Below are 22,360 nucleotides of genomic sequence, written 5' to 3'. Positions count from 1 at the left end.
CTACAATAGGCAAGCAGCTTGGTGTGAAAAAATCAACTGTGGGAGCAATCATCAGAAAATGGAAGACATACAAGACCACTGATAATCTCCCTCGATCTGGGGCTCCACGCAAGATCTCATCCCGTGGGGTCAAAATGATCATGAGAACGGTGAGCAAAGATCCCAGAACCACACGGGGGGACCTGGTGAATGACCTGCAGAGAGCTGGGACCAAAGTAACAAAGGTCACCATCAGTAACACACTACAACGGCAGGGAATCAAATCCCGCAGTGCCAGACGTGTTCCGCTGCTGAAGCCAGTGCATGTCCAGGCCCGTCTGAAGTTTGCCAGAGAGCACATGGATGATACAGCAGAGGATTGGGAGAATGTCATGTGGTCAGATGAAACCAAAGTAGAACTTTTTGGTATAAACTCAACTCGTCGTGTTTGGAGGAAGAAGAATACTGAGTTGCATCCCAAGAACACCATACCTACTGTGAAGCATGGGGGTGGAAACATCATGCTATGGGGCTGTTTTTCTGCCAAGGGGACAGGACGACTGATCCGTGTTAAGGACAGAATGAATGGGGCCAAGTATCGTGAGATTTTGAGCCAAAACCTCCTTCCATCAGTGAGAACTTTGAAGATGAAACGAGGCTGGGTCTTCCAACATGACAATGATCCAAAACACACCGCCCGGGCAACAAAGGAGTGGCTCCGTAAGAAGCATTTGAAAGTCCTGGAGTGGCCTAGCCAGTCTCCAGACCTCAACCCCATAGAAAATCTGTGGCGGGAGTTGAAAGTCCGTGTTGCTCGGCGACAGCCCCAAAACATCACTGCTCTTGAGAAGATCTGCATGGAGGACTGGGCCAAAATACCAGCTACTGTGTGTGCAAACCTGGTAAAGACCTATAGTAAACGTTTGACCTCTGTTATTGCCAACAAACGTTATGTTACAAAGTATTGAGTTGTATTTTTGTTATTGACCAAATACTTATTTTCCACCCTGATTTACGAATAAATTCTTTACAAATCCTACCATGTGAATTCATGGATTTTTTTTTCACATTCTGTCTCTCACAGTTGAAGTGTACCTCTGGTGCAAATTACTGACCTCTGTCATCATTTTAAGTGGGGGAACTTGCACAATCGGTGGCTGACTAAATACTTTTTTGCCCCACTGTACATGACTTCTACAGTCATGCTGAGAGCCATGCCCTGTACAATAAACATCTTGCATTTTTGATTATATCTTTTTCTAATTATCATGAGACAGCTGCTATTGAACTTCAAAAATTGCAGCTCTACCAAATTTTAGTCATAATAATATGTGGCATCCGGCCGTGATTCATAAACTAGATTCACCGTCAGCTTCCTAATAAATGATGACAGGGATTTATCAAAGTTTGCTTGGCGAAGCCTCGTGATCCAACGCTCGCAGCACCCCAAACGCCGCCTGAATGAACAATCAGATCCTGAACTAAGACACAAGATCCAGTGTGAGCGGCGCTTCTCGACTGGTGGTTCAGGGACCCCGACGAGGACTTTTGGACTGTGTGTTTAAAATCCAGGACTATATTCTGAAAGTGCTTATAGATAAAATTTATTTGAATGCTGTGGATCCTGATGGCACAGCAACCAAGAAGCCTCCGCTCAGAATATTAATAATAATTATAACTGTAGTAATAATAATCATATTATGGTACAATAAAGACATCTGACCCCCCCGTTTGAGCTCAGAGGGGAGTCCAGTGATTCGCTGTTGCTATGGTACAATGAAGCCCGCTGGGATCCGCTGTTGGCTCAACTTGTCTGTCAGTCACCCAACTGTCTGTCTGGAGTCTGCAGAGGTGGGAGGGGCCTAATGAGGTGGGGTCAGCCAGCTCCCATTGATTTCCAATGGGAGGTCAGTGCAAGTTTTCTGTAGGGAAATTCTCTGACCTACTTCTGCTGCTGATTACTGAACCTCCCGCAGATTATTAATGGCAGTTATACCATTGAGTTTAATCTCCCATTAGTATGAAATGGATTTTTTTCCCCACAAGAAATCAATGAAAGCTTTACAATGTGACTTGCATCTTAAGATACTATTAATGATAAATGGTTGGTTGAGAGATTTCCCAGAAAGTTAAGAATTATGGTCAGATTCATCTAAATGATAAACAATACATAATATGAAAGTGGATTTGTTCTCCATGGTGACCTGATTGTTTCCAAAGAATCTGATAAATATGTCGGACTCTTCATTGGGTATTGATAAACTCTTCATTAGGTTTGAAGGGGACATTTTTGTAGTTTCTAGCACTGATTTCAAATCCAATTCTTCGAAATAACACAATGGATGGAAATATAACAGAAAAATAGAAAATCCATTTTTTACCAATGGGGGATTAGTGTACAGTAAGAATACGATGAATGGAGCAGCTAGTTTCAAATAAGAGATTCCTAAGAAAAAATACAAAATGATAAACATTAAATCAACTTGTTTATTTTCTGTCAGAAATAAGAATAACACCATTATACTAAATGTATTTTTGCCAATTGATCTTCAGTGGGAGAGCTCCATTTCCCTGCTGATGTCTTTCCCCAACCCCTTCTTTGCTTTTAAAACTCCTTAAGAACATTGTCTGGTAAGGAGTCGAACGATTCAACAACTCTTCAGACGGTTCCCCGTGTGAGTGAAGTGAGTCTGATGGGCGATTCTGATCAATAAAATTGATCAGTCTCTCTGCCTCCTTCTTGGTTAATAACTCCAGGCTGAGAGGACACAGACAGACGGATGGATTTGATGAATTGAACATCAGCACGATGGGAAATGACCGACTGAACCAGAACGATTTGTCACATTTCTCAAAGTTTTTTGACACGTCCTGTTTCTGACTGCTCTTAAATTGGACATAAATGCAGGAAACAAGTAATGAGTTAAAAAATTAAAATGGCAAGAATGAATATGAAGTGTGACCAACAGTTCTGGCTGTTTCCCAGGCTGCACATGGACTGTTTTATGACCTGTTAAAGTGTGTGTGTGTGTGTGTGTATGCGTGTGTGTGTGTGCAATTAACGTCTGATGCTGTTGGGCTCTTCCTTCTGCTTTAACGCTGTACAAACTAATAAAACTGTCTACATCCTCCAACAATAAATATAACCCATTGTAAAAAATAAATTAAAACCAAAATAATAAATATCTCACCACTGGAGAATGTTAAAAACGCTGAGTTGTGTGTGTGTGTGTGTGTGTGTATGGATGCATGTTAACAGGGTGTAAATCAATCTGTTTTTTGTTTTGTTGTCACAGGGATTTAACTTCGCTCTCCTTCAGTCTCTGTTGGCTCCTCCCAGGTGTACATGTGTGTTCAGAGGATGGACATGATGTTAAAATGTACACACACACACACTCTTGCTACCACAGTGGAAACCCACCCAAGCATCGTTTTATCTCAGCTGAATTTAAACTTGATTGTAAAGGTTTTCTTTTCCTATTCACTTTATTTGCTAGTATTCGTTGTATCAAAGTCTGTTGGCGGCTCACATGAGATGGAACCTCTCAGGAGTTTGTGAGATGCGTTCAGTGCTGCACCAGGAAAGAGCGTCACTACATCTGATGAGCCCGAGCTTCATGGACGAAATGCTTCCATTACCATTCGTTGGTTTGTCCAACTAAAAGCAGGATTCAGGTATCAAAGAAAAGTGGAATATTGGCCTTGGTGCAAATGGAACATCTGGAAATAAAATCATGAGCTCAGTCTCGTGGCAATTCATGAATGCATGATGTAAAATAAATCTGTTATTTTCGTTGCCACAATTTAAGGCTACCAATAGGAATTTTTAATCATAGCAACTCAGCCTAATAGCTGCAATTAGCATGAGGATTGTTTTTTCTGGACAAATAACAAAGAAATACAAATTGTTGAACTATTCAACCACAAGAAAACTCCTTCTAGAAGCAAGTTGTGACAGCCATCTTGGAAACTCCAATAGGCAATTATGTTGAAGCCCCTAAATTAAACGTGGAGACAGTCCCACCATTAATTCCTATGACAGCATAAAAACTACATGCAGGGAACCACGTCTTAAATCTGTAAAAACTGCTTTAAGTAGATCCATCCTTTCTGCTACAGTAAGTAGTTATCATAGTTATCATAGTGTGGCTGTTGATTGGCACTTTTGGATCAATGAGCCAATCAACAGCTGATCTTTTCAGGACTCTTTGCAGGAGATTTCTTGTAATGTCTCTGCCACAAACCAGTCCTCGCCCAGACGAAAATGCAACATGTAATTAGCGTGCTACAAACTGCTAGCTCTTGACATGCTAGCTAGCAATCGCTAATTTGTTTATCCACATGTTAGTATGATCAGCAGAGCGGGGCTGAGCTGCTGAGATGATGGTCTGGTCAGTTCTGGTAATTTGAGGGCATCTCACTAAACAGCATAAAACTAAAAAGCTATAATTTTAAAGTCACATCTTGTGCTGTTTAATGTTCATGCTAACATAAAAAAGCTACATTGGCACCAATGCTAATAACAGATTCATGTTACTAACTATTGCCATGACACTAGGAGCGCAGGTATAACAGAAACGGTCTTTAGTATTTGCACCTGCACACCTTTAGTCATTCCTGCCCCTAAAACTTTTTCCTTCCATCCTCTGATTTCTCTCTAGAATGAATTTTACGTTCGCACGAGTAACTGAAATGAGCATGGAGGGTTTTTGCCTCCTCTTCTTCTCAGAGACCTTTCCTTCCCCAGTCGGTTTGATGGATGACGTTGCCTCCATCTTTTTTCGGCCTGATCAGTATTCTCCCTCTCTCCTCCCTCTCAGTATTCCGGCAGCATCTCCCTCCATCCTTCCTCCTCACACTTTAGCATGCAAAAAGAGAATCTGACCTCCCGCTTTCATCCTCAACCTCCCGTGTTACTCTAACATTTATTTCTCCTATTTACATTTGAAGGAATTCAGGTTTTCTTTTTCACCTTTTGGCACAAAAATACCCCTTCTCTCTGCAGTTCAACAGTAATTTCTCCTCTTCCTCACTTTTCAGCATGCAGAGGGAGTTCACTCCTGCCCTACAGTTTATATGCATCGCCCAGCACCTTTTTTTTTCCAGTATTCGCTGGTTTTCTTCTCTCCTCCACCTCATCGCATCAACAGAAAGGTGAAGCCTGATCAAACACGATGCGCTGAATTATATCCGATTTATCTGTTCTTGATGACTTTGAGTTTAAAGGGCGAGCTGAGATTTTCATTATTTTTTACAAAAAGACTGGAGATCTGATTTGAGATTTCAAACGCATCAAAGATACAGATCAGGTGATTTAAACGGTGCAACTACAAAGAAAAAGATTTTTAATTGAGCTGCAGATACGATCAGTGATTTAATGGCTGAGTTTCCACTGCAGCAGCAGCAGGAAAACACACACACACACACACATATAGGTTGGTGAACAGTGGTATTGGTATGGTAGTGGCTTCCCTCCCTGTTCTACAATTAATCATCTTAAAGGCAGTCTTTTATCAGGACCCTTTCCTCCTTTTCCTCAATCCTCCCTCACTCAGGTCCTTTTGGCCCCAAAGATTCAAACGACAGTGAAACATCAGCAAGAAAGAAAAAACAAAAGGTGCTTGGTTGCTCTATGGCATCGCAGAGAGCCAAAAGACAGATGCTTCATGGTGGAAGAACATTTTCACGCAAAAACTGGCTTTAAGTTTTGACAACCCCGTTGAGTTTTTTTTCACAGCTTGGTAAAACCATTGATGTTTCAGGTTTTCTGTGGTTTGCATATAGGACTAACCTGCAGGTTAATAACCTGGACACCATCTTACGCTAAAGATATGCTTTCTGGGTTATTTCTCATTCTCAATTTAAATCTTCAAACACTATGTGTGTGTACAACTTTTTTTTACCTATTAGTTTTCCTCTTGTGTATAAAAATGGTCTACACTCAATCAGTCTACATTCAATCAAACATTTTTTTTAATATATTAACATTAATGACATTTTCTGGCAATCAGTTGTAAGTTGGCAGAAATGTGCAAGTGACAACTGATTGCCAATCTGAACTTTTCTGGTTTTTGAACTATATTTAAACACACCAAAAAAGTTGGGGACCTAAAATCTTGTTCCTGTTAGAAGCTTAAACGTGAAAGGCCCTGAAGCAGTTTGCATCTTATTTAAAAGGGGAAAGCAAAACAATACACACCAGTCTTCCACTGGCACACATTTACACAACATTAGTTTTGACCGAACAGTTCTGGTGCAAGTTGTTTGCTGGATGTCATATAGTTCGACAGAACTAGAAGATTAAAACCTGCCTCAAATCATTGTTGAGTAGAGGTTAGTTTGTGTTTTTAGTTTTCAAAAGGCCAAATACCTATGCAATCAAACTACATCCCAAACTGACCTTTGGGCAATATTTACAAGCCAGTTTCATGATGTGGAAACGTTCTACCACACAGGTGGGACTGGGAGGTTGAAGGGTGCATCGTTGCCATGTTGGAAAGGCCGTCGTTCACACAGAGAATAAGAGCTTTTCACACAGAGCTATTCTGAGTTGCGGTAGTTCCAAACTTCTTCATTAGCATAATTTTTACTTGTAAGGTTTTAGAACTTAGGCGTGTGAAAGCCCTGGATGAGGCAACAAAAGCTCAGACTCCATCTGAAGCGCTGCCTAAAACGCTACCCAAACCTTCAGGACAAACCTCCATCCAATGCCGCTCTGGAAATCTGTTATAACAAACAACCAGTTTGGCAAATAAAAGCACCAAAAAGTTCAGTTTGTTTCCTCATCTTCCACATACAGAGCTTCTAACACAACAGACTCCAGTTGAATCCAGCTTGGTTGGGTCTGGGCCTGATCCGATGGTGAGGGGACGGTCTTGGTTTGGCCTGAACCGTCGCTCTGCCTCCTGGCTCTTGCTCTTCCTCCAGATTCTGATGTAGCATAACGTTCAGTATACAAGTTCAGCTCTTTAAAATCCATACCGTCAAATCCACAAAGTTCTTATTACATGTTAACATTTCAATATTTTTTTCCTTTCTTTTGTATTCTTTTTTTATACTTTGTCATCATTATTATCTTTCTTTTTTTGTTGTTTACAATTATGGCCACAAGTCTTAAGAGTTCTTGAGTCCGGTCCGGCTAAAATTCTATTCCGGGTTGTTTTCAGTCCGGATTTGGTCCAAGTCCGGTCCAGTTCTGATGTGATCCGGTCCGGTCTTTACATGGCACTGGGCTTGTAGCTCTGCACAGTATTTCCCCCTGGGCATGTTTAGCATGGTGCTGTAAAGCATGGCTGTATATGTATGTGCAAGGTCTGTCGATAAAGCGCTGCACCAATAAACGTCAAAGTTTGTATCCAGGTGTTGACTCCAGGACCCCAGCATCTAGGTTCTTGTGGTCCTGAAAAATGCCTGTTACTCCACTTTTGGAGATTTTTTCTGTTGAAAAATTCTACAGTCAACCTACTTATTTACAGACCTTGCCTGTGTGCCTGTGCTGGAATGTATTCAAAACGTAATGCTATATTCGTTTATATTCACTTCTAGTAAATTATTCACAATTCTGGCGAATTCCACAGTCTTGATTGGTCGGGCAGTACATTACTAAAGAGTCTTCTTGGCCAGTAGGATGGCCAGAGGCCAGCATGACTGACCAATGATGGAGGGTCGAGGGTTGAGGACGAGCAGGAATCAAAGGTGGGGAGAAAGAGCGAAGAAGGAAAGAAAAGGAAGGTAGAGAAGGAGTAGGACGAGGAAAATTAGGAGGTAAACTTCTGATGGACGGTGAAGAAAAGAGGGAGGACGGGATAAGGTTATGGACACAGGTACTGGTCTGTCAGTAGGCATCGGGCTCAGTGTGCTGTGGTATAGAGTGATTGTCCAGAGAATCGAGTGGTTATTTAAACAGCAACTTAGAAACATTTAGATCCTGACGAGGCTTGGCCGAACAAGTCCAAGGTCAAGTTATATCATCTCGCTTCAGAGTCCTTATTACTCTATGTCCAAATCCTCTTAGCGTCCAGTGATTTCAAGTTCAGGCCAAGCCATCAGTTTATTGGACATTTAGTTTATTTGCTTTCTTCTTCTTCATTAAAGCTTAAAACAACCTACTGAATCCAAAAAAGTCCACGGTAGGGTCAGATATTCCAAATCGGTGACTTGACTTTGTCGCTTCCAGCCTCAAGTTCTGACCTGACTTCCTTACAGTGGATTCTTCCAGACAATGCTAAGGGTATGGTTGAGGATAAGTGGTCCAAAGTTACGACATCAGTAAAGAGGCTTTGAACCTCTGTGGTAGGCCTTGACTTAGCCCTGGACTTGTTCAGATTATGATGAGGCTCTTAAAGTTCAATCCAGCCTGTTGTGTTTTTCCTGTGACTGTCTGACCATAGGCGTAGTTTCTTGATCCTTCAGACAGAACAAGCTTTTCAAAGTGTAGTCTGTGGCTTTCATGGAAACTTGATCCGACCTTTCAGCCAAGCGCCTGTTAAGTTCCGAAGCAAGCTGAAGTCAGGTCACTTTGTTCTCCCGTCACATCCACTGTTCGGAGAAACGTGACACAGTCTTTAGCCCACAGCTACATCCCCTTTGTTTGATCCCTGCTTGCAGTAAAATCAAATCCAAACCGACAGATGCATCTAGAAGGGTTATTTTTTGACCCCAAATGACTCAAAGTTCCGTAGTAAATGTATCCGCATCGGTTTGGAAATCAATTTTCCACCCCAAAAATCCACCAAATGGAGGTAGTTGGGGTCCCACCCAGCCAGTCGATCTTCAAGTCAATCAATCCATCAACTGACAAATAAATTACTGATAGATTGATTGCTAATGCAACTGGAGCTGCGGCTGTCAGTTCGGTCCAACATGGAGCAGTTCGCTGACTGTTTAAACAGTTCAGAAAAACCAAATGCCCTCATTTCCCCCTCCCCCATTCTTCTTCCCACGCCCTCCCCCCCCATCCATCAATCCATCAGTCCATTCATCCTTCCCCTTCTCTCAGCTGCTTCCAGACATCAGATTGATGGCTTGCTCCAGTTTGTGCCTCAGTTTGTGTTTGCGACAGTACCCATCCCGGTCCAGTGCTGTTAGGATCTGCACATGCGGGAAAAACAGAAGAAATGATATCAGCTAAGGGTATTGCTTCATGTCCCTGATATAAACAAACTTGTTCGTGCATCAGTGAAAATGTTATTTTGATAGAGGTGCTACGAGTGGTTCAGAGGATCTGGGAAAGGATCGTCTAGCTCAAGGTCAGGGTTGGATGACTAGCTGATTTATTATTTTACTGCCATGTAAGGTAAGTTGATGAGGCAAGTCTTAAGGGGAACCAAAGAGCTGGAAGGTCGCGGTAGTTGCTTTTACAACATCAGTCATGTAGCGAACTCCAATGTCAAACCTCAAAGTTACTAACTCACTCACCTCTTCCTTGTACTTGTTGATGTAGAAGTAGAGCTCGCTGAGTGCACTCAGTGTGTTGAACTCATTTCCGTGGAGTCGGGACTGCTCCACCAGGTATGCGTCCATGTCCTGATCGCTGATGCTAGGCATCTTGGCTATATCCCTGTAATACCTGAAGGACACAGACCAAGTTAGCTGTGGTGACTAACTTCAGACTTTAACTGCATCAGCAAGTTAATGTGTAGCTTTTGGGTTAATTTACCAGGATAATTACCCAAGTCGCCAGCTCTAATGGTGTAATATTTTTACATTTTGCATGAGCAGGCCTTATTAATCATCAGCACTAATTAATGTGATTATGACCCCATACTATTATTCTAATAAGGCAAGAGTCTTAGTCTCTGCAAGCCTTTCTTCTTTCTTTCTTTCTTTCTACAGTTCTGCTCTTCAGAATGTAAATTAAGCTGTAGTAACTACTTTAACACATTAATTCTGACAGGTTATATTGATCAGCCAATTTCTTGTCACATGGCATCAGCTAATATTAGCAGGTTAGTTAGGTGGTTATTTACACCTAAACCCAGGTAACTCATTTATTGTTCTTAAATATATAGATTAATTAGCATGTTAGATAGTTGCTTTACACAGGACGTATTAGTTAATAAGTTAGCGTGCTATCTACCTTTCCACCCAGCTCTTGTAGTTGGGGATGTCCTTCGCGTAGAGCAGTTTGTTGGATGGAGAGTCTTTGCCGAGCCGATGTTCAGACGTCGAGCAGGAATCCATGAAGGTCTGAGCGACGACGGACAAGCAAGCGTCGGTGATGCTGCTCTTGTGGATGTCGAACACAAACTGAGGATTCTTAATAACATTCACCCAGAACCTGAGAGGAAGGCTGCAAGATCAGACAAAAGAGATGTTTTAAAAAAACATTTAAACAGCTGTGACTTTACCTTTTAATTTTTTTTTAAAATCCACATTCTTGAGCAACTTTCTCTCACCAGTTGCTCTTCCAGGTGTGTCGGACGTCTGGGTCGGTTATCTGTCGTTTGTCGGCCTGCTCGTCTAAGAAGTCGAACATGTATTTTATGGCCAATGGGAGCGCAGAGCCACGATGGGCGGTGCTAAACACAGTCTCAAACAGGTCATCCACAAACTTCTGCAGCGTCCCCTGTTGGTGCGAGGACCAAAACACAGGTTTAAATATTTAAAAATTAGATAATAGAAAAAAAAGATCATTAACCAGAAACATTGGACAAATTCAGAAGGTTAAAATTAACATTTTACCTATTTTGCTTAAACTAGATTATAATACAGTTTCTGCGTATAATGAAGATGATTATTACAGCAATACTTTAAGGCATTACTGTAACTTTAATCTTAAGCCCCACACTGACATCTGTGAAGGCTTGTGCTGTTTTGTTTGAGGTACCTTGGTTGCTAGAAGTCTGGTCAGGTAGATTTCAGAAACCATCTTGCTGCCACGGTCTCCTTCTCTCTGGTCGCTGTGCTCATGATTTTTCACCAGGTGCCACAGTTTAGTTCCTGGAAAGACACGAAGGCTCGATTACCAATCCCAGTTTTCCAGAAGCCACAGAAGTCTCAGTTTTACTCCTTTCTTTGGTTTATTATCGATTTATTTGAAGCAATTACCTGCAAATTTGCCAAAAACTGGCATCACTCTGTAGGTACCCTGTGTCAAACTCTATTTCAGGTGTTATTCATTAACTATAGAACTCCAATATTATCATTTTTGGTATCTAGATAATATAATTTCCCTTTTCTTGGCAGAGTTTTTGTCTGAGATCCAAAACGTCCAAGGATATCAAAGATCATGACTGTGCTGTCACAGAAGTTAAATGTAATGCTGTCTCAACACAAGCAATGAATCCTGTTCATCTTTCACAGCCTCTTTGATGTACCTGAAACAAACTTAAAGGTCTAACACATGAAAACACCACAGATGTATCCTAATGTAAAGAAAGCTACTATAACTGAGTATATCTGCTGCCATATTACCTGTTTCCTGGTCTGGGGTGATCATCGGAGCTCTGGATCTCAGGCTGTCGGGACTGCTGGATGTTCTCAGTAAAGACTCTGATGGCACAAACAGAGAGAAAGATGGTCCTGATTAGTGATCTGGTTAGAAAAGAAGAGGCTGAACACTGATTTGCTTTAATGGTGACTGAACAACAACATCTGGCCTGGATATAAACTAAACTTTCACTGTTTTCCACACAGCTGCTTTAGCTATAAAGGTAAACAGTCATTGTGCACAACTTCCAACAAACCACATCTGTATAACTTGGAACGCCCTCAAAAATACATCTGTGTAAAATTTATTTTCACCACCGGAATGTAAATGCTGTAATCTTGCAAGTGTTACGGATTACATCAATCTCAGATTATTATTATTTCTGACTGCTGTGTTCCCCTTTAATTCGTCTGTAGCGTCTCAGTGAGTTGTGCTAACTTTTACTTTCCACCTCCAAAGTTATTGTGACTCTCCGACGTGTTAAATACATTTATTTCCTCTTCACGTTAACTAGCTGTGGGCAGACACTGAAGGTAGCGAGCTGAGAAGACATGAGAACAAAAAATTCATTTTGATGAGTGAATATCGTGTTAGATTTTCTCTGTCGGTCCAATCCTCTGTGTTTGCTTCCAGTTTCGGAGCCAACTGTTTCCTAAAAAGATGTTTGAAGATGGTGATTGATGGTGTTGCCACACTGTCTGAATCAATCACCGTATACTCACATCAAAGGACTAAAGACTAAAAACGCTGTTCTCCTAACTTTGATAGTTGCTAGTTCCTGCTGTGCTCAAACACAAAAGAGAGAGACTTCCTGTAGAGGTTGGGTTGCCCGTACAGGTTACCAGTAATCCAGATCATGATACGAGTTTAAAAACCAGAAGGAGGAAGCATAAAGCATTCTTTAAGTTTGTGAAGACGTTTCAAACCCTCATTACTTTGATTTATAAGCAGATTGAATGGATGCACTGAGCTGCTTTTAGAGCCAGCAGTCCACCACAGTGTGGCGGATTCGGTCCAACGGGCGATGCCATTGGCAGTCACGATAACCTTGAAACTTGAAGGACTCCAGGCTACCTCAGGTTTGTGAAAAACAGATATGCTGGCATTTCTGCAGCGTGTACAGGCAGTACAGCAAATTTTAAATTGCAGTTAAAAAAATGTTTGGACTGTTGCTAAATGAAACTTTCCTCCATTTCTTGATATATGTGCAATGTGGTAGAGAATGAAAAGTTTGCATGACCTATGAGGAGGTAATAGAAACGGGAAATACAGTCAGGTGAAATAAACCAGAATGATGCATTTGATATATGAAAAGTCTGGAAACCAATAACCCTGCTAATAAAACACGATGCAGAAGTGGCCAGCAAGAAAACCTAACTGTGTGTGTGTGTGTGTGTGTGTGTGTGTGTGTGTGTGTGTGTGTGTGTGAGCGCGCTCAGTACCGTATCTGCTCAGCGATCTGGTGAAGGTGAAGGAGTTGGCGATGTTGTAGGCAGAAACCTGCTTCTGGACGAGCGCCACCACGGAGCCGTCTGTTACCTAGCAATGCACAGTGAAACATCAGTTAGTCAGCCAATCGCTCCATCAATCAGCTGACTAATTATCCGTCCAGCCAGTCGATTCTTATCCCGTCCACAATCTTGATAAAATCCACACGTGCCGCTGCAGGAGCTGATGAAGAACACGAACTCGCTCGGAGCTCAAACAGAGAGCGAGGGTGCACAGGCCGCTGAGATTTTAATAAATCGGCAAGAGGAAATGTTTTCAATCTGCAGCTGCACAGTCATTTTACGAGTGCCGTTTAAGTATTATGAAGTGGACTGACTGTATACTGACATTAGATCATTCTTTCATTCTATTACATCTTCAACAGTCTTCTTAATCCTCAAAATGAGCTTATACTGTATGTATATTAGATTACTTTATGTTTTAAGTAAGCTACACTATATCACAATACTTTATGCAATATAATTTTATGTTGCCTTAAACTATATAATATGTTCCATTACATTATGTTAAATATAAGAGTTTTCCTGGACAATGTCACGTAAATTAAAGCTTTGGTGCTGTCTGGGTTCAAAGGTTTGGCTTATGGTTGTCAGTAGTTTCAAACTGTCTAATTTTCAATTCTTTCTTGTATTTGTGAAAGAAAACTGAGAAGATTTACTGACTTATTCAACATCTGTTCTTTTCACCAAATAACATGTTCGGCTGGTTTCTGTAACAAAGTAATGTTTCCCATTAGTGTGCAAAAGATTCCACTAAGCTATTAATGAAAGACTTATATGTATTCAGTTATTAACACAATGGTGCTAAAATCAGTGGAAATATGAACACTACCTTCCTTTTTACTGTATAGTGGAGACATAACCCGACCTGCTGCTGGTAGAAATGTAACTGCACTTTTAAAGCTCTCGACAATTGTGATGTTAAGCACCATTGATTCCAGCTGTGATGTTCAGGATACTTTTTGCTGGAGTGTTTGGGAAAAACGTGTGAATACCACTCTCCTAACATTTTATTTGTCTCCATCGTGCACACAAGTGACTGGCGGCAGCAGCATCAGCCACTTGTGCAGGTTACGGTGTCGGCTGTACAGAAATCCGAATCAGCCGACAGACCGAGGACAGAAACAGACTAAATACATACAAGGAGTGAAGGGAAGAGGTGAATTAAAGCACTGTGGGACAAGAACACAGAAAGGAATAATAAATGGTATTTATGTTAACTAGACAAGCTAAACAGTTAAAAGTTTCTTTACTGAAAATGTTTCAAATGTGGAGAAAATATTATATTCTTACTAAAAGGTTTCATGTGGATGAAACAAACAAACTTTCAGGTGATCTCTGCAGTAAATACACGTTTGTACCTGGTAGTGCGCCAGCGTGTTGAGTCTCTTCCAGTCGCTCTCTATCTTAGTTGTCACGTCTTCGTCCTGCAGGATGATCCTCGTGAGCCGACCCTGACGCCACTCTGACATCACGAGCACAGACAAAGCATCAGAGAACTGTCCACCCAACCCCGAACTGCAGTCATGTTTTAAATGAGCTGGGTTTAAGTTTGGGGACTCTCTGCTGATTTATTTTTACTGACATTTTATTATTTACTGAAATTCTGATTAATGGGGACTTATTCTCCTCATTTTGTCATTCATTCATGTATTCACCTAATTTAATACAATTATTAGATACACAAGTATATTTTGCAGGTATCGTGTGTCTCAGAAGTTGCATTTACCAAGAACTCCCATGCGTAGTGACTGTTTACTCGGTGGTACAGGGTTTTTTATTTTTCCCCCACTAGGGATAAATTAGCATCCCCTGACTGGTTTGTAAGCAGTGCTGAGTTTGCTGCTGTCTCTGGGTAAAATCAGCCACAGTGGCTGTTGTTTCTCGCAATTGCTGCAACTTGTATAAAATTATCAGTCAACTACTGTGAAAGGTGCAATACAAACTGGAACTGAAGTAAAAGTGGTGCTGTGTAACTAACAGTCCATTTTAAAAGATGGAACTTTTACTTTGAAGGGTAACGCTTCCTCTTTCTGGTTTGCATTGCGGTTGCCACCAGTTTTGCCTGTTTACTACCAGCAACTCCCACCGCTTGCCAACCAGTTAAGGAAACACATTTTTATCTAGCCACAGTGGTTGCCAGGGAGTTGCCAACTGGTCTTTAGTCCTGTGTAACTGGGGACTAACTAGCAGCTGGCGGCTTGTTGGGGACATTAAACCCCATCATGCTGAAGACAGGACCTGAGTGGTGATGGTGGCGTTAAACTCACTGAGTAATAGTAGCGTCTTACATATAGCAATTGCAATTATGTGTCAAAAACTAGAAAAGCAACACTGATTTGTAGATGTTATGCTGTTAAACAAGAAAATATTTTCTGAGCTAATCCAAAGTTTATGTAAAAATCACATCACAGCCACAGAGATGTCATCCATTGGTTAGCAAAGTCCTTTCATAAGTTACAAACCAGTTAGCGTACCCGACTGTAGCCACCTTTGTGACTCCGGTAACGACCATTATTACCAAAATAATCTCATGTTCTATTTAACTAGGCTTTGAAACAGCAACGGAGGCCATACACTGAGTGACAACTTTGAAACAGCAATACTTCTTTCTGCATCCCGTGGCGTCGCCCCCTGCAGGCTATTAGAAAGAATGCACTTTGCAGATGAAAAGCTACATCCATGTTTTATACTGTCTATGCCAGGGGTGTCAAACTCAAACACACAGTGGGCCAAAATTCAAAACTGGAACAAAGTTGCGAGCTAACATTAATATTTATTGAAAAAAAAAATCTTCCTCTAGATTTAAGAATGAATCTTTTCTTATGGACTCAAACAGGTTTTGCTGAAAAACTGCATATGGCACAAGCAAAGCTTAATACTAAACAATATATATATTAGCTGTGTAATACCAGTAGGCCAGCTCTGATAGTAATTTGGTATGGCTTCGCGGGCCAAATGTAATTAGGCTGCGGGCCAAATTTGGCCCGCGGGCCAGAGTTTGACACCTATGGTCTATGCCTTTTCTTGAAGTAGGATATCTGTCAGTAGTTACCCAAGTCCATGTCGTCGGCCTGAGGTCTCTGCGAGTATGGGATTCCTTTGTAAACAGCGTCCAGCAGTTTGTCTTTGACCTGAGTGACTGTGTCGCAGTTCAGCACCTTCACCGGCACCTCAGTCCCAACTTCACCCTCAGGGGGGATGCACATCAGCGTCTGAGACGGCGAGAGAGAAAGCAGAGACTCATCTGTCTGCACCAAACTTTATTAAGCTGCTGCTTGTGTGTTTGCCACAGTGTTGTCACAGCGAGGGAAACGTCACTGGCTGTTAAATTGGATGTTTTTAACCACACACACACACGCACAGTGTTTTCGAGGACCCTCACTGACTTAACATGCTCCCCCCCCCCCCCCCCCCCCCACACACACACACGCCCTTTACATAATTTCTAATAATCCCCAGCTGGTGTGTCAAACACTGAACTTTCATTCGCCGCAGACCCCCGACAGAAAACAACACCGAGTGGTCGTAAACATCCTGCTTCTGTGCTTCAATGATGCTTGTTGCTATGGATACAGTGAACGCAACAAAATCCACTTTGTGGTGAGTTAAAGGACTCATCTGTAACACGTTATAAGGGAGCCTGCAATTTACAGGGTGAGTTTATTGTATGAATCAGGTACCAATAAAACACTGCTGGTTCCTGCTGCACAATTACAGGGAACAAGTCAGTAGCCAGCTGTGTATTTCAAATACAATAAGAAACATATTGCACTCATACACCCACACACTACTCAGCTATATCGTATAGCACGCAATTAAAGACTAACGTAGACTGTTCTGGAAAGCACTCCCTCATTTACTGATATAAATGTTTGTTTTGAGGTTATCAATTACAAAAATTGCATTTGTTTTCTATGACATTGATTTTTATTAACAAATTAAGTCTAAATTAGTTAAATTAACACAAATTATTGACCTTGGGTAAATGTGGAGGGAACAAACAAACAAGACAGCTGACAGACTGAGAGCTCTGGGTTAAACGTGCTGCTATAGCGTAAACTTATACTGCATATTTCAACACTGCTATTCACTGAAAACCCCCGACGTGGCGTGCTGCATTTAAAATCTGTCTGTTGGGCGATGATACAGAAGGTGCCTGTCAATAAAACAAAGATTTAATGGAGGTAACATCACATTAGAGCTTCACTTCATTATTCATAGCATCTAAATGAATGAATTCATTTAAAAAATCATAAGATTTTTTAACAAATTTAATTATTTCCATTTGTCATTGCGAATTTTTAATAGACGGCTTTTTTTGGGAAGGTATTTTAGGTCAAGTCAAAAATCAATTACCCAGTTTGTCTCCAGTATAATATGTTATTATGGACACGCTGTTATGTTTAGCATTTAGCCGTCAATGGGCGACGAGGACTTGGGTTACTGCAGTGAAGCTGATGTATGATTGAAGCTTACATGTCCTTAGCTGCAAATCTTTACACTGGAAAATAATGTGAATAAATATGTAGCGTTTTTTGTCTTTTTTAAACGGCCGTGTGCTTTATTTCATCAAATTTCTCTAGGAATAACTTGACAAAGCTAAGGCTGGAAATGTGGTTTATAACTATTAAACAAAACTACCAAAACACGGTGAAACCAGCAGTCTATTCCCACCGCAGCTGCACTCAGTCACAGCTCAAACTTTATTTAATTTTAGTTGGTGTGTGTGCGTTACCAGCTGTTTGTAGTCGATCTGCTGTCGGATGAGTTTGTCTTCACTGAGAGAATAACGAGCTTCTCCGGTGATGGCGTCAATCGGTCCCTTCTCCATCTGCTGCTTTATGGCACAATACAGCATGAAGAGAGGCTCGCCCGCACACTCCTGAAGGACAGGAAGAGGGGAGGGAGTGAAGGGAAGGAGGGGAGATTTTTTTAAAAGGAGGAAAGAAGAGAAGGAGGAAAGCCAGGTTCATTACTACAGTTTAATCCTCAAAACTCATCAGGGGGATTTAAGCCAATCCCCTTCATTCCCTATGAATAAATTAGCTGCAGCTCTGATCTGATTGGTCACGCTCAGAGTTGAGAGGCAGACTTTAATGAGGTCAATTAGGGGGAGCAGGAGGAAAGGTGGGAAGGAAGGAAGGAAAAAGCAGAGCGGATGGTGTACCTTGAGGAATCGATGGAGGAGGAAAGTGAACCAGTTCGTCAGCATCTTCTCAGCAACAGACTCGGTCCTAAACACATATATACAGGTCGGAGGTCATTAGTGAAAACATTAACTTCTGCTCTTTCCTGATTGGTCACATCAAATTGGACAGGAAGAGCTTAATGAGGTCAGTTAGAGAGCAGGAGGCGGGGATTTGGGGGCTGAAGGAGGAAAGACAGGGCGGCTACACCGGCTTCATAAACAAGACTTTTATTCTGAAGTAGCTCTTAGAAATGGGATGCGACACATTCAGTGCAGGCTGTTACTCAGCCAGACGTGGATTCATTCAGCAGATCCAGCTTTAATATTCCAGGTGTGACCACCCACTCACACTGGAAACAGCCAAACTTAGAGTGAACAGTAGGGAACGCACCTCCTCAGCAGCAGTTTGGGATGGTTTCTGTTCTCCAGGTTTTTCTCAATCAGGTCGGCCAGCAGCTGTTTTAACACCACTGTAGCATATTCCATCCGACCCTGAAGAGGCAAAGACAAAGACTTTAACCGCTCAGCAATTATTTAAATTATTTTAACTCATAATAGGTTTACAAGCCTCTACTGCTATCACTACAGGTGTAGTAACCAGCATAATTAGCAGGCTGTAGCACTGTGACAGATACCTGCAGAGCAGCCATGAGCAGGGAGGCGACGTTCCCCCTGTCTCTCATGGAGAACGACCTCTGAGCCTCCAGCGTGTGGATGAAGGTCAGCAGGAACATCTTGTTGTTCAGCAGCTGGCTGAAGAGACGCAGAGCTTTCTCCACATTGGCTGGAGACTAAACAGATGCATGTGCACTTAGTTATTTAAACACAAACAGAGAGTCGCTCACCAAGAGGTCAGAGGTTAAAGATAACATCAGTAAACCAAATAAACATCAACAAATCCACAGTGATATAAATATAAATTCATTATTTAGTTGATAAATCTAAATAAACTAGAAAAATCCTAAACAAACCCCCCAAAACCTAAGCAAGGCAAGTTAACCAAGCTAGGAATGAAAAAAGACTAAATGGTGGTTATTAAGTGGTTATTAATCTGAAAAACCATCAGAAATTTAAATGGATTTAATAAATAAGCCCCGAAGGATGAAAGAAGGAAAGAGCAATAAACTAAAGATGACAAAAGCAGAATGAACCTGAATAAACATGAACAAACCTGACAGATGAGGAATAAATGTAAGTAACCCTGAACAAATATAATAAATGTAAGTAACCCTGAACAAATATAATAAATGTAAGTAACCCTGAACAAATATAATAAATGTAAGTAACCCTGAACAAAGAACCAAACTGAAATAGGAAAAAATATGAAAAAATAAAAGATGAACAAATCTGTACAACAGACAATAAACCTAAAGATATGAATGAGAATAACCTTCAATAAAACCGACAAAGTTCAAAAACAAAACCTGAAAACAGAACTAAACAAATTTCAATAAACCTAAAGGGGAAATAAATATGAATGAACATAAAATGTTTGAATAAACCTGGTTAAACTAAATAAAATTCGAATAAATATAAATAAAAGATCACAAATATAAATGTTTAAGCCTGAAAGGAGATTTTGTCTTTTTTTAAAATTAGAAATAAATAGGAATAAACCTAAAAAACCCAGTAATAATCTACAGAAATAATTTAAATATAAATCCACAATGAGGGAAGAAAAACTAATCTCTGGAAATTACAGTTCACTAAGTTTTGGAAAATCTTTCCACCTGATTTGCTGCCACACCCTGTTATTATGATCAGGGAAAAATTGCGGCTGTGGATCCAGAGACTCAAAGATCCGAACATCCTGCCCTATTGTACATACGTCAAGCTCTTTGAGGACGGGGTGTTCTTCTATCCCTGGGAACATGACCCTCATGGTGTATGTCCGATATTCCAAGAAGGGAATCTTCACTCCATCCATGTCATTGGTAAGTTCTTGGATGTCTGTCTGCAGCTCCGCAAAGGCTGCGAGAGGAGGAAGAACATTAAAACAAATCACCACAGAAGGAAGGACTGGAGGTCAGGAAGGAAGGCAGAACGCACCCTCTTTGCACTCTAGCGCCACCCGGCTCTCCAGGTTGTCCATCTGCAGCTGGAGGCGTTTGAGCGTGCGGTCGGCATCACGGGTCTTCCTCTTGTAAGCGATCAACACTGCGATGATCGCGATGAGCAGCACGCCTCCGCCTGCTCCGATCCCAATGATGGCAGGCAGCGTCAAGGCACTGTCGGAGTAGATGTGGAGCATGCCCGGGGAGTACTCCAGACCACCCACCAAGATCTACAGAAGACAGAACAAAAACGTGTTTATGACACGGTTACCTCCCAACATCAATGTTTTTTTTCTTTTGATCAATTTCATAACTTTTTATCTACTTTTGATTATCTCACAGTTGTCATACCTTATTTCAAAGTGCCATAAAGACTCATATTGTCATGAAAGCTTCATGAAATGGACTCTGTCATCAAAAAGTTACATATTTTTCTTATATTAGCCTCTTGTAACTGTTAAATCCAGAGTTACATTTAAAACCCTTTAGCTCTCAAAGCCCTGCATGATCATCATGTCTTAAAGACCTCATGATATTATACTATTATACTAGAGCACTTCTCGAGGTATTTAGAGTTTCCAAAAGTCGAATGGGAGACACAGTCGTCAGCTATCAGGCCTCGCTCCTGTGAAACAGCTCCCAATTTGGCTTATATCTTATATTTACGGCTGGATCAGAAGACCCCGAATGGCCCATAGCTGTGACGCTAATGTGCTTGTTTATACCCGTCCGATAGTTGTGATTCACTAATATTCAGTTTATAATATAAAGCTGTTGTGAACTGGCACAATATGAATAAAACTGTATGGAATTATCTGAATTGAGGCATTTTGCTGCTTTAAGTACAATTCCTCCCTTAAATTACTGTTAAATCCTTCATAACTAACACAGTTTAGCTTTGGTCAAAGAAAAACTGTAGTTTTAAATGCTGCCATCCACTGTGCAGATGTTACACAGTAACTTTGGTAATGATACTTTGTTGCATGAGAATACAGATTTTCAGTCTTTTAAAGAGACACAATTGTAACAAGTTATACAGTTAATGTATAAACACACACACAGATAGATCTTCATGTTATACGTGTTTCATTATCTTTGTTGTCTCTTGTATTAATGTTTCATTAAAGTGTTTCCTCTTTACAGCCTTTTAATATTGATTCTACAACAGATGAAGGTACTATGAACAAACTGATAAATAAATGATAAAGAAGATATGAACAGACGCCGGAGGGGAGGGAGGCATTCTGAAATGATAATCGATACTTTTAATAATATATCAATAGTTTGTCTCGTAGGAGGTTCTGTTCATTGATACCAACTTCACTTTGAAGAGCTCTGTGTGTGTGTGTGTGTGTGTGTGTTTGTATACATGGTGTTGTGAGGACATGAATGTATGTACAAAACCACTACGTGGGGACAAAAAAGTCCCCATAAGCTAAATCATATAAGTGATAACAGTTTATTCATTTCTTCCACAGGCTGAGCTGTGTATATCTCATTCATGTGTAAAGAAATGATTATTTCTTATTATTAATTACATTTTTTTTCTCATATATCTGAAAATGTTCTTGCTTTTGTTTGTTTCGTATTTCTTGGTTATGTATGGTTAAGCTTGGGCTAAATTTAGTCTTCAGGAAATGAGTGTAAGGCAGTGCAATGTCCTCTGAAGTCAGGGAAACATTACTCTGTGTGCGTGTGTGTGTCACTCTATGATATGTGATGTTGAACCAATTACCCATGACTCCCTGCGGCTGCACTTAATGACTTTCACCTTTATAAAGACCCCCTCCTTTTCCTCCTTATCCTCCTACTCCCCCTCTTCCTGTCTCTGTTCTCCCTTCAAAAAGTAGTTCACGGCCAGGATACTCCAGTCCATGTAAACACAGTCAGTGTCTATGACTTAGACAAAGTCACATCAAAGCTATTTTAGGCTTGTTTTTCATGTGATACTTTAGAATCCTGGTAGATGGAGGAGAAAAGCCAAATCCACTTACAGGTATTCAAAAAACCTTAAAAATATGAGTGAGACCTATTATTCTCATATCCAGCTTTATAATTCCACTGTACTAAAGTAGCTTTCTATTATTCACAGTTCAAAATAATCCTTATTTTTCACATACTGAGTTCACCTACTAGCTAAAACAAGCCGTTTTAGGTGTCTTTCATTTCTCCCTGTAAGCCAACTTTCTTCTCATTG

General features: G+C 40.9%; 1 protein-coding gene across 1 annotated transcript in view; it reads right to left on the bottom strand.

Moving 5' to 3' along the window:
- Positions 1-7,055: 7,055 nt before the first annotated feature.
- The window catches only part of plxna3 (plexin A3), a 161,635-nt gene continuing 146,330 nt past the window's right edge, over positions 7,056-22,360 (bottom strand). Inside the window, exons 24-38 of the mRNA XM_085146019.1 lie at positions 20,159-20,393; positions 19,938-20,080; positions 18,745-18,900; positions 18,501-18,601; positions 18,089-18,155; positions 17,657-17,803; positions 15,974-16,133; positions 14,280-14,383; positions 12,853-12,949; positions 11,395-11,472; positions 10,808-10,920; positions 10,377-10,546; positions 10,058-10,270; positions 9,397-9,547; positions 7,056-9,069 (exon numbers count right to left, since the gene is read on the bottom strand). Of these exons, the coding sequence (XP_085002145.1) occupies positions 8,974-9,069; positions 9,397-9,547; positions 10,058-10,270; positions 10,377-10,546; positions 10,808-10,920; positions 11,395-11,472; positions 12,853-12,949; positions 14,280-14,383; positions 15,974-16,133; positions 17,657-17,803; positions 18,089-18,155; positions 18,501-18,601; positions 18,745-18,900; positions 19,938-20,080; positions 20,159-20,393 (2,031 nt within the window). The 3' untranslated portion in view covers positions 7,056-8,973. The remainder of the gene's footprint in view (positions 9,070-9,396; positions 9,548-10,057; positions 10,271-10,376; positions 10,547-10,807; positions 10,921-11,394; positions 11,473-12,852; positions 12,950-14,279; positions 14,384-15,973; positions 16,134-17,656; positions 17,804-18,088; positions 18,156-18,500; positions 18,602-18,744; positions 18,901-19,937; positions 20,081-20,158; positions 20,394-22,360) is intronic.

Source organism: Neolamprologus multifasciatus, chromosome 20, assembly GCF_963576455.1.
Source record: "Neolamprologus multifasciatus chromosome 20, fNeoMul1.2, whole genome shotgun sequence".
Classification (NCBI taxonomy): domain Eukaryota; kingdom Metazoa; phylum Chordata; class Actinopteri; order Cichliformes; family Cichlidae; genus Neolamprologus; species Neolamprologus multifasciatus.
This window is presented reverse-complemented; position numbering and strand designations above follow the sequence as displayed.